This window comes from Myodes glareolus, chromosome 19 (genome assembly GCF_982192425.1).
Source record: "Myodes glareolus chromosome 19, mMyoGla1.1, whole genome shotgun sequence".
NCBI classification, from domain to species: Eukaryota; Metazoa; Chordata; class Mammalia; order Rodentia; family Cricetidae; genus Myodes; species Myodes glareolus.
The window spans coordinates 41,364,640-41,376,925 of NC_142044.1; the positions used below are offsets into that span (position 1 = coordinate 41,364,640).

At 47.5% G+C, this 12,286-nt stretch overlaps 1 protein-coding gene across 1 annotated transcript in view; it reads left to right on the plus strand.

Annotated features, from left to right (window-relative positions):
• Positions 1 to 12,286, plus strand: part of Fam227a (family with sequence similarity 227 member A) — a 58,443-nt gene that overhangs the window by 24,849 nt on the left and 21,308 nt on the right. Inside the window, exons 7-11 of the mRNA XM_085678396.2 lie at positions 418 to 519; positions 1,154 to 1,258; positions 4,457 to 4,580; positions 6,611 to 6,718; positions 9,653 to 9,738. Of these exons, the coding sequence (XP_085534522.2) occupies positions 418 to 519; positions 1,154 to 1,258; positions 4,457 to 4,580; positions 6,611 to 6,718; positions 9,653 to 9,738 (525 nt within the window). The remainder of the gene's footprint in view (positions 1 to 417; positions 520 to 1,153; positions 1,259 to 4,456; positions 4,581 to 6,610; positions 6,719 to 9,652; positions 9,739 to 12,286) is intronic.

The window sequence follows — 12,286 nt, forward strand, 5'->3', positions numbered from 1 at the left end:
TCACTGAAAGATTAGGGTTTTTTCTTTCTTTCTTTCTTTCTTTCTTTCTTTCTTTCTTTCTTTCTTTTCTTTTTCTTTTTTTTTTTTTTTTTTTTTTTGGTTTTTGAAGACAGGGTTTCTCTGTGTCGCTTTGTTGCCTGCCCTGCCCTGGAACTAGCTCTTGTAGACCAGGCTGGCCTGGAACTCACAGAGATCCTCCTGCCTCTGCCTCCCGAGTGCTGGGATTAAAGGCGTGCACCACCACTGCCCAGTTTCTTTCTTTGTTTTCATTGCTAGCGAATCAGCCCTCAGGAGGTTGGGACAAGGAGAATCACAAGCTCCTGGCACAGGGGACATAGTGAGGCCCTGTCTTGAGCAACAATAGCAGTGATAATAACAATGGCTACGATACTAATGTGAACTTCATTTCTTTTCAAGTCTTATTGTTCAGACAGAGAATTAGAGAAGTTTCTATCTTCTCCCTCCCTGAGCGCCATCTGGCTGGACAGCTTTTGGTGGCTATTTCATGAACGGTACCAGGTAAATGTGAACCTGTGTCTCCTCCCTCACTGGCCTCGCCTTCGTATGGGACCAAGTCCTGCTGTTAGTGTGAGCTGCAAGTCCCTCTGTTCCAGTGGATCACCTTGACAGATTCAGCCTCTCATCTCCCTACTCCTGCCCCATCCACATACTCGAACCTTAGCTCCCATGAGTTTGAGCAGTCAGTTGCTGCTAAGTAGCGGGTCCAGGACAAGGGCGAGAGAAGAACTTGGGACCTTTTGACCCAGACAAGCAGCTCATACCTCAACCCACAGGTTGTGACCCCTTTGCGGGGGTGGAGGTGGAGGGGTCAAATAACCTTTCACAGGGGTCACATATCAGATAGTTACATTACAATTCATAACAGTAGCAAACCTACAGTTATGATGTAACATTGAAAATAAGTGTAAGTTGGGGGTCATCACAGCGTGAGGTAGAGGGTCGTAGTTGAGAACCACTGCTCTAGCGAGTAAGACTTCTGAGGTGAGACCCGCCAGGTGTGGTGGTGCATATTCAAGGCCAGCCTGAGGTCTCCTGGTGAGGCCATCTCTGATAAAACAACAAATGAGAAAGCATGGCAGCCCCTTGGGCAGCTGCCGCAGGCATGCTGGTAATTCTGTCTCTCACCGGGCAGCCAAACAAGGAGATCCAAAACAAGCTGTTTGACCGGATAGCCCGGAATTACGCCTTGCTGTTGTTCAAGACGGTTCGGTCCCACTATGAAGAGGCACTCATAAAAGTGAGTATCACTTGCTGCTTAGAAAACTTCTTTGCTGGGGCTGAAGAGATGGCTCAGAGGTTAAGAGCACTGCCTGCTCTTCCAAAGGTCCTGAGTTCAATTCCCAGCAACCACATGGTGGCTCACAACCATCTGTAATGAGGTCTGGTGCCCTCTTCTGGCCTTCGGGCATACATGCAGACAGAATATTGTATACATAATAAATAAATAAGAAAAAAAAAAAGAAAACATCTTTGCTGAGCCAGGTGGTCGTAGTGCAAGCCTTTAATCCCAGCACTCGGGAGGCAGAGGCAGGTGGATCTCTGAGTTCAAGGCCAGCCTGAACTGGAACAAGAGCTAGTTCCAGGACAGGCTCCAAAGCTACAGAGAAGCCCTGTGTCGAGGGAAAAGAAAGAAAGAAAGAAGGAAGGAAGGAAGGAAGAAAGAAAGAAAGAAAGAAAGAAAGAAAGAAAGAAAGAAAACATCTTTCTGGCAAGAGAATGCCCCCAAACAGGCGTTCCATAAAGGAGTAATAAGTACCCGTGCACTAGCTTATGATTTAGCCATTGCAAAGAAGTGTGACTGAGTCCTGTGCTCACGGGGGAAGATGTAACGATGTGTTTTGAGGGGGGGAGAAGCAAGTTATTCAATTCAATGTTTAAAACTATGGTATATAGCCATCACACACTTTGTAACAAACAATTCAGTTCATGATAGGTCACATCTCTGGCAGTGGTCCCATGAGATTATGTCACATAAAGGTGACAAGCCATTACAGTTTGTGTAAGTAAAGTCTGTAATGTTTATATATGATGAAATCACCTACTGATGTGGTTCTCAATGTATTCTCACCATTAGGTGATGACACAGCTCTGTAGTTATATGCGCACACATGCACACCCAGAAATAGAAAAAAATCTGGGAAATATTTGCCAAGTTCCTAGCAATGGTTGTCTCTGAGGACTGAGGTCATAAGGGAGTTCACTTTTCTATTTCTTTTCTTTTTAAAGAACTAAGACCTTTGGGGGATCTGTAGAGAGGGTTCAAAGGTTAAGAACACTGGCTGTTCTTCCAGAGGTCCTGAGTTCAATTCCCAGCACCCACATGGTGGCTCATAACCATCTATAACAAGATTTGGTACCCTCTTCTGGCCTGTAGGCATACATACATACAGAACACTACGCATAATAAATTAATCTTTTTTAAAAAAAGAAAACACTTTTATTTTATGGGTGTGGGTATTTTGCCTCTGTATCTATATGTGTTATGTGCACATAGTGCCAGCAAAGGCCAGAAGAAGCCCGAAAATCCCCTGGAACTGAAGTAACAGCTGTCTGTGAGCTGCCATGTGGGTGCTGGGAATTGAACCTGGGTCCTCTGTAATAACAGCCAGTGCTCTTCACTGCTCTGCTGTTCTTCTATCCCCTTTGCTATTCTAGTTCATGTTTCTGTCATATTTAAATAAGCTTGTAATATTAGAATGCGACGTGTAGACACATGTATACTGTGTGTGCGTGCGTGTGTGTGTGTGTGTGTGTGGTGTGTTAACTAAAGAGACTGTTGGGAGAAAATGTATCGGTATTTCGATAATTCGCAGGTGAGGAAGAACAGTGTAAGCATGATCTAGGAGACGGGTCCTCAAACAAGACTGGTGGATTGAACTGTGTATTCTCACTGTATGTGTGTGTGTAATTTATTTGTGAGTTGAGGTCTCACTCTAGTCCAATCTAGCTACAATCTGACTCTGTAGTCTCAACTAGCCTCAGTTCTCCATTCTCCTGCCTCAATCTCCAAGTGATAAGATTAGAGCCTGTGTCATTACACCTATCTATTGACTATATAGTTTTTTTTAAACTACTACACAGAAAATTAAGATATAAATAACAAACTGTACAAAAATACTGGTGGCATTTTTTTATATTTTTTTAATGTGTATGAGTGTTTTGCCTACATATATGTCTGTGTACCATGTTCATGCCTGGTTCCTGTGGAGGTCAGAAGAAGGCACCAGATCCTCTGGAACCAAGTTGCAGGTGGCTATGAGTTGCCTTGGTGGGACCCAGAAATTGGAACTGGGTCTTCTGCAAGAGCAGCTAATGCTCTTAACCCCTGAGCCAACTCTCCAGCTCCTGGTGGTGTCTGTGTAACACAACATAAAGAACTCTTGCAAATCAGTAAAAAAAAAGTTCAACATCTTGAGACTGGAGTGATGGTTCAGCAGTTAAAGCACTTATTGTTCTTACAAAAGTCATGGGTGTAGTTCCCAGCACCCATAGGGTAGCTTAAACTATCTTTAACCTCAGTTCCAGGGGATCTTATATATATTTACCTGGCCTATGCAGGAAACCAGCATACATATGCTGCATGGACATATATGCAGGCAAAACACTCAAGTCTAAAACAATTTTAAAAATATTAGACATCTCACCAGGCAATGGTGGTAAACGCCTTTAATCCAAGCAATTGGGAGGCAGGTGGATCTCTGTGAGTTCGAGGCCAGCCTGGTCTATAACAGTTAGTTCCAGGGTAGGCTCCAAAAACTGCAGACATTTCATAGATTCCTGGATAAAGTACATAAATGAGAAATTCACTGAGGAAGAAGTATGGATAGGAGAAAAGTTTAGTCCCAAATCAAAACAGAAATGAAAACAATAATTGAATTCCCTGGGAGCTGGGGGTGTTGCCCTGAAACGGTGCTTCTCAATGTGCGTGAGATCCTAAGTTCAGTTTCCAGCATCACACAAAGAAGAGAGGAGAAGCCTCCCTCTCAGCCTGTATAGTGGTTCACACCTGTAATTCCAGCATTCAGCAGGCAGAGAGATGATTCACATAAATTCCTGGGCTGCATAGTGAGACCTTGTCAAACAAAGCTCAACTGGTCCTCCTTGGGGTAGATAGTCATGGGGCGATGCATGCATATGCAGTGTATATATGTCCTTATCTTGCTGTTTCCTTGGCCGTGCTCTGGGCAGAGTACAGAAGCACCGAGCGTTAGAACACTGCGGAGGTGTGCTGGGGGAAGGCGGAGATTGCTGGCTGAGCAGAGCCTGGTTCCTGAGGAGTATCCTCAGTGACACCCAGAGATGGGGAGGCAGCCCAAGACAGAAAGGAAGGTAGCCTGGTGTTGGAAGGAATTTGGTCACCGGTTCTTGGCTCAGCCAGGCCTCTTTTCTGAGGGCAGAGACACTGGGACTGATGCTGAGCTCTGCTTCCTCCCAGAGGCTCCCATCGCTTCTGAGCAAAGCCCTGTATACCAGTTTCTGCTGCTCCTTCCCCCAGTCCTGGTTCGACACCCACGAATTCAAGTCAGAAATTTGTAATACCATGGACCTGTGGATCTCAGGTGAGAGGGGAGGGACTTCCTGCCAACTAGGTAAGGAAGGTGGTGCAAAATGTTTCCCACCAGAGGCTGGGTGTGTTTTTTGACTGCCTAGCATCAAGACAGCCTCCTGTTCTTTCCTTATCAGTGAAGTCTGAGCTTTGAGCTTCATACCTACTTCCCTGCATCCCTTGTATTCGAGAGGCTATGGCAGGGAGTTTGTGAGTTCAAAGCCAGCCTGAATTCATGGCAAACCCCTGCCTTAAAAAAAAAAAAAAGCTCACGAATATAGCAGCCAAAATGAACTATAAAGAAAGATAAAGCTGGGCATGGTAGCACACACCTGCAGTCCCAACACTCGGGAGGAAGAAGCAGGAAGATTGCTATGAGTTTGGGCCAGCCTGGGCTATATGGCAAATATCAGGCTGACTAGGGTTACTTAGACCTATCTCAAAACACCAGAGAGGAAGAGAGAGGAAAGGAAGGAGCAAGGGCGGGGGAGAGAGGATGAGAATGTGAGAGTGTGGACTGAGCTGCAGTCCCAATTCCCCTTTTCTTGTATGCAGTTCTGAGTCATGGCCGCCTGACCTGAGCCTATGCCCCACCACATCTGCAGGGAGCAAGGCAGCAAGTGTCACTTCAGCCCTGTTAGTTAGCCACGGACCCCAGAGCAGCAGGACCCAGGTGGCCCTGCAGTCCACTTCAGCACATACTGCGCCAGCTCCTCCTTGGCTTTCCCAGACATCTTCATTCCTTTCCCCCACTTCCCTATCTCAGCATAGACCCTTTCTGAGGTCATTGGATGCTGTTATTCTTTGTGAAGATTTGTGTTGGTCAGATATCGTGCGAAACAGGCAACTTTGACATTTCATGTTGGGAGCAAGAAGTTCAACAAGGTCACTTCCTCATAAAGACCTTTGTCTCCATGGCTAAGATTTACAGCATCCAGTAGGAAACATGGCTGGACCATAGAGGAGGAATGGAATGCTTTGGGGGATTCCTGTGCAGGCTGTCTGGCCTTCACTCCCTCCTTTCCACGGGAAGTCACACAGAGTCCATTTACCTACCTGCCAGGGAGATGTAGCTACTCGTGTGTGATGCCTCTGTCCAGGAGAAGCACATCAGAGATTCACGACCAAGGTTTTCCATTCAGGGTCATCTTGGAGACACCTCTGTTTCTCTGGGATCTCAGTTCTGGAAAGCTGGCATTTAGCCAACCTTCACTGTCTACGGACAGCCCAGGAGGAATAGCTCACTCATTAAAAGTAGTTTTGTGTCAGTGTATGGACCTGTTTGCTGGCTGTGTTCCCAGACACTAGCCAAGGCCTAGCCTTGCCGGCGTTCGCTGCACACCCTTTTAGCCCTCTGAACATGAAGGGTTAAAGAAGTTCAAGAGAAAAGAACTGAGTGTCTTGCTTTAGACCCAGAGTTGTTCCCCTCCAAAGCTAGGTCTTGGGTCACTGTGGCAACCTGTCTCTCATTTCCCACCTTCTTCCTGCTGCTCCTTCTCCCTGGTCCTGATTTTGCCTGACTAATCACCAGGAATAAACTGCCTGCCTACTCCTATTGCCAAGTGGAGGCAGCAGCATCGCACAGTGGCTCACATTTCTCCAGTGACCCTTGGAAGCATCATTTCTGGCACTGAGCCTGAGAGTGTGTTGAGCCTGAGAGTGTGTTGAAGAACTTTCGCCGAGCAGTTATTCACTGCTGCCCGGTCCAGCGGGAGGCCCTGGGGATGCAGACCAACTGTCCCTACCCCTGTCCCTGTGGAAGGGAAACTCTTTGTTCAGCAAGAACAATGGGAGACAAACAGGAAGCTGGGTAACTGCAGCATCTTCATTAGCGCTGTCATGGGTCACACACCCAGGGCAGGTGGCATTGTCCCCATTCTTCAGGTGAGGAAACTCTCCAGAGAGGAAGTGACAAGGCCAGGACAATGCTGGTAGCAGATCTCCAGTTCCCTGAAGCCAGCAGGAGACTCAAGGCCTCTGTTCCCCTTGTCCTGCCCCAGTCTCATCAGTGGAAGTGTCTGTTACCCTCTTGGCTTCTTTTAGGGACGTATCCTTGCCCAAAGAGCTATGACAATTGGGACTACTCGGAGCTGGATCCAGAGAGGTTCCGGAGAGAAGAACTGATGTTACAGAGCAGTCGACTTATAAGGGGTAAGCGCCCAGCTCCAGCCCTGTGCCTTCTGCCCCTTTACAGCCCAGTCACAGTGTAACTGAGGCAGAGTACCAGGGCACTGATGTCCCCACTAGGTTTTCTCTCATAGGCTTCCAGGCTAGCCATCAAATGAATACAATACCAGTGTCTATGAGTATGGAGAGTAGAGGTTTACAGTTGGTAGAAAGGCTGGGGACACCCAGTTCTGACACAGGGATTGCCTAGACCATGAGTTCCATCCATAGAGCTATAAGCAAACACGCAAATCTACCTTCTTGTCTGTCTGTTCTCCCATACTGTATCAGGTCTGTGTGTACCAGTATCATCTACTAGGCCTGTATGTTCTACACTGTGTGGGTCTGTATGTTCTAGTATCATCTATGAGACCTGTGTATTTTATACTCTATCCAGTCTGTGTTCTAGTATCATCTACTAGGCCTGTGTGTTCTACACTGTATGGGTCTGTATATTCTAGTATCATCTATGAGGTCTGTGTATTTTATACTCTATCCAGTCTGTGTTCTACTATCATCTATGAGGCCTGTTGTTCTATACTGTATGGGTCTGTGTCTTCTAGAATTGTCTATGAGGCCTGTGTGTTCTATACTCTATTCAGTCTGTGTGTTCTATATTCTATCCAGTCTGTATGTTGTACAGTAGAATATGAAAAGCTAGTTAAGCCGGGCAGTGATGGTACGCACCTTTAATCCCAGCACTCAGGAGGCAGAGGCAGGTGGATCTCTGTGAGTTCGAGGCCAACCTGGTCTATAAGAGCTCCAAAGCAAGCCTGTCTCAAAAAACAAAACAAAACAAAACAAAACAAACAAACAAACAAACAAACCAAAGAAAGAAAGAAAGAAAAGAAAAGCTAGTTAATAGGAACCTAGGAGTTTACTGGTGCCTGGGACCTGTTGGAACCTCTGGGTGCTGTTTCATCTCCATGACAGCCAAGTGAACCACAGGAGACCCTACATGCCTGTCACCAGTGAGGACACTGATGGCCAGCGGAGTAACTTGTACGGTCCCAACTTTTCTATTTCTCTCCCCATATCATGTCATAGACATGTTTTGGTGGCATACATCTCCAATCCAAGCACTTAGGAGGCTGAGACAGGAGTTTGAAACCAGCCTGGTCAATTACAGAGCAGAAATTCTACTGCCCATTTGTCAACCACACTGTGAGCACTCTGACTGCAGTTCATTGGCATTGCTACTTCACTTTGGTGGCTAGTTTAAGAGTCTGCGAAGGTCACGTCACGTCACATCATGTCTGTGAGCCAGGCCTTAGGCTGATGCTGTCTCTGGGCCTGTGAGCCTTGCCTCTCCTCCCTATCCGAAGGCAGAGGGAGGCGCTTGAGCCACAGCATGTGGATTGCACCTGTCTTGGGTAGAGATAGGGTATGGAGGCCACATGGAGCAGTGCCAAGATAGCCCCCGACACTGGTCGTGCGAGGCCTCCACACTGAGATGTGAAGGTCAATATTTCAGACAGGTAGAGGGAAACCCACTGGTGTAGACGTTGTGGTTAAGTCGATTGGACCCTGCAGCTGAGTCAGGCCCCCACTACCTGTGAAGTTTTAGTCTCGTCTTGGGGTTCCAAGGAAGAGCCTGACTGCAGTGTCAGTCTGGAAATTATAACAGCCCCTGCTTTTCCAGGACCAGACCCTGTCTCTGTCACTGTCCTAAGCAAACAGACATGCTTTTCTCAGGCAATAGGTCAGACAGGATTTCTCTGTGTATCCCTGGCTGGCCTGGGACTCCTCTGTAGACCAGGTTTTTGTTTTGTTTTGTTTTGTTTCCTAAGGGGGGAGGAAAAAAAAATAAAAGAAAGAAACCAGTTGTTAAATTGTCTTTATTTCTGCCTCCAAGGATTGGCTGTGCTCAGGATTTTTTGTTTTGATGCATTGAAGGTTTAACAACTTGTCACATTGGTAGTTTTTCTTAGTTTTTGGTGGTTTCAGGGCTTAAACCCAGAGCATCAGCTCTTGCTAATCCCGAACTCTGACCCTGCAACACCCCAGTCCTAGATTTTCTTCTACTTTTGTTGTTGTTTTAATTTTTTCTATTAATTTTTTCAGATTTTTTTTATGTGTGTGTTTTGCCTGCATGTCTGTCTGTGTGCCATATGCGAGTGCTCGGTGCCCACAGAGGTCAGAAGAGGGTGCTGGGTTTCCAGGAACTGGAGTTACATGTTTGTGGCCACCCTGTGGATGTCAAGAATGACCCTCCGTAGAGCAGAATGTGCTGTAACCACCGAGCCATCTCTTCAGCACTGAATTTTCCTTTTTAGACTTTTAACCCAGCTTTGTGGCGCACACTTCTAATCCCAGCACTTGGAAAGCTAAGGCAGGAGGACTGCAAATTAAAGGCCAACATGGTCCCTATAGAGTTCAGAGCCAGGGCTAGATAGTAAGACCCTGTTTCAAAAGCAAACGAACAAAACAAGTGTAGGAGTCATCAGGAGGCCGGGTGTGATGGCACACGCCTAATCCCAGCACTTGGGAAGCAGAGTCAGGTGGAGCTCTGTGAGCCTGGTCTGTCAACAGCCAGAATTACATAGTAGAGAGACCCTGTCCCCAGCAGGATAAGTCAGGACTACACAGAGAAATGCTGTCTTAAAAACAAACAAACAAACAAACAAAAAACATCTTCTTTGGGACTTGGCTCAGTTTTGTAAGAGTCCGGGATTAGTTTTCCTGTGAGGCTGCTGTGACTTTGTTTTGTTATCCTATGCACCATGCCCTGCACATGTGGCCTTGTAGGCATTATCTCTGCTGGCTCAGCAGCTCTGCCTCATTGAGCAGAGGCCCATGCTTGCCTGGGGCCAGTTCTGTTTCTGGTTCCACTCTTGTCAATGTTTCTAGGGTTGTCTTAGGCTCCCACAAGCTCAGTGCCATGGCCAGACACCACAGAACAGCTTTTCTGTCTCCTAGGAAGAGAGTTCAGCCTCTTCACTTGTAAGAAAACCACCACCCAGAAGGTGGAACAGAACAAAAACAAGAAATTCTTTCGCCTTCCGGTAAGCAGAGAACACAGACCTGGACCCTGAACTACACAGGACCCCCAAAGCTGCTACAACCCTAGGTGTCTTGGAGTACCTGGGCCTTCTATGGAAGGCATATCTCCCACCTGATCTACTCCATTTGCTCAGAGAGGGGTCTGTTAGGCCCCAGATTATCCTCTTATGAAAGGAACATGTGGGACAACCACGGAAACATGAGAGGAGCAGACCCAGCCTTTGAGTCCAACCAGGATGACCCCCAGATATGCAGGCTCATGGCTCCAGGCTCACATCTGGGTCTCAGTTCTTTGTCTCTGTCTGTGTCTCCCCCCCACCCTCTTCTTCTCCCCATCTGTCCCCATCCCCTCCTGAGAGTGAAATCTCAGGGTCTCCTGCTAGGCAAACACCCTGCTACTGCACTATAGATGCAGCTTACAGTGGCTGCTGATCCCCTTCAGTCCCGCGCTCAGAGCTGCTTTTCTTGGTCCCCTCTAGAGGATGCTCCTGATGAAGCAAGCTCAATTTCCTTTCTTTCTGAGCATCCATGTGCTCTGGGCATCCCTCTGACCATGGCCATGCCCGTATAGATCTTAAAGCTCTAGGTCAACATGCCTTTTCCTGATTACTGAGTGCTCATATTGGACACCTCATGAGGCTTGATGCCAGATTATATGCCATGTGTTTACCTGGGCCTCAGCACAGAGATGATGCAACCCACCTCCATACTCCATTGTGCCTCTTGTAACAGTCTCCCATTCTCACTGAGGGTTTTTTTGTTGGTTGAACTTCTCCCTCTGCTAGTATGTAAACTCTATGAGGGAGGGGCTGTCTCCTGTCACTGTCTGGACTCCTTTATCATCAAAGGTAGACCTGCCACCAAGAAGGCACTCCGTAGGATATCTTCACGATGGTCACCCTTTGTAAGCTCTGGGCCCTGTGCTTAGTATGCAATGGAGATCTCTGTCACTCCTGCCTCAAGCACAGGCAGAACAGGCATGGCTGAGGCCAACTGTCCCTCAGAGATCAGCATCGAAATAGTACGCAGTGTGTGGGCACTGCCAGTCACTGTGCCCAAAACAAATAGGTTTCTCTGTACTGAAACACAGAAAGCCTTCTGACATTTATTGCAAGAACCCAGCTGAGAGTTCCCATCTTCTGTCCTGGAAATAGAAATAATCAAAACCTGGAACCTTGAAAGCAGCTGAAATTTGAATGGCAAACCAGGACAGAGGGAGTATTTGGATTACTGGCAACAGAGCCTCTCACCATGAGCAGACAGTCCCCATCTGCTCAGTGAATGCAGCTGGCTGCATTCAGAACATGCATTTCAGTGGCAGCCGACTCTCTGAGAGTCCAGTATTCAGGATACCAACCCGTGCTTTCTCTAGGATCAACTTGTCATCTGCCCTTGTCTCGCTCACGCACTGAGGACCTGTAGTGGATCCGCTTGTTCTGTGACTTAGTTATAAATCAGGGCTCACAGAAACCCGTCAAAGACTCGGTCAAGTCTCCCACCCCTTTAATGAGTTTTAAAGATGGCAGAAGGCAGCGTCTATAAAGAGGAGCTTGAGCTGGAAGATGGCTCTGTTGATAAAGTGTTGATAAAAGCATGAAGATCTGAGTTCAGTCCCCAGAACCCATGTAAAAAGACTGGGTGTGGTGGTGTGTGCCTATCACCTAACTGCTGGGGACGCAGAGGCAGACAGATCCCTGGCCAGCAATCACTGGCCAGTCAGTTAGTCCAATCATTGAGCTCCAGGCCACTGTGAGGTTCTGTCTCAAAAACAGTGTTCTTGGGGGCCCGGCTGTCCTGGGTGTTCTCTGCATCTTTCAGGAAGCGCTTGCTCCTGTCCACAATCCTCCTGGGCACCAGAGTCCAAAACACCAGTTCCTCTCATTGCTTATTCTGTCTGATGTCTCGGGCAGGTGTGAGGCATGGGAAGGGGTGTAGAGAGGAGAGCAGTCTTTACCTGGGGTGTGAGTCTTTACCTGGGGTGTGGAGAGGAAGAGGGGGCATGTGACAGAAGGCACCCAGCAGGTGCCAGTGAGCTGAGAGCCCAAGGGGCTATTGGGAGAAGGAACCGGATGAATGGAGAGCCTTCCAGGAGGCAGGAACAGCTTGTACAAAGGCCTGAGCAGGGAGGGAGGAAGGGAGAGAGGGATGGAGTGAAGAAGGGAAGGAGGGAGGGAAGGAAAAGAGATAGAGCTACTTGGGGAGTAGAGAGGCAGTGGATGGTGCAGAGCTTCGTAAGTGAGGGAAGTTGAGACAGGAGTTAAATCTGAGGATGTGGACTGGTCAATTCTTGGAAATGAGAGGGTAGACCAGGTTTCCATTGTTTGTTCTTGTATGGATGGACAACCGGGCAGCTCCCTTTCCCCGGTGAAGTGAACAGAGCAGCAGTGAACAGAGCAACAGTAGAGGTGTTTGTGTGGCAGGCAGGCTTGCAGTTGTCCAGTGTCTGCCCAGGAGTGAGGGTCATATGGTAGGTCTAGTTTTAATCTTTTTGAGAAACCTCTAAATTAATTTTCATAGAAGTTGTTTAATTTGTACCCCGCATCAGCAGCG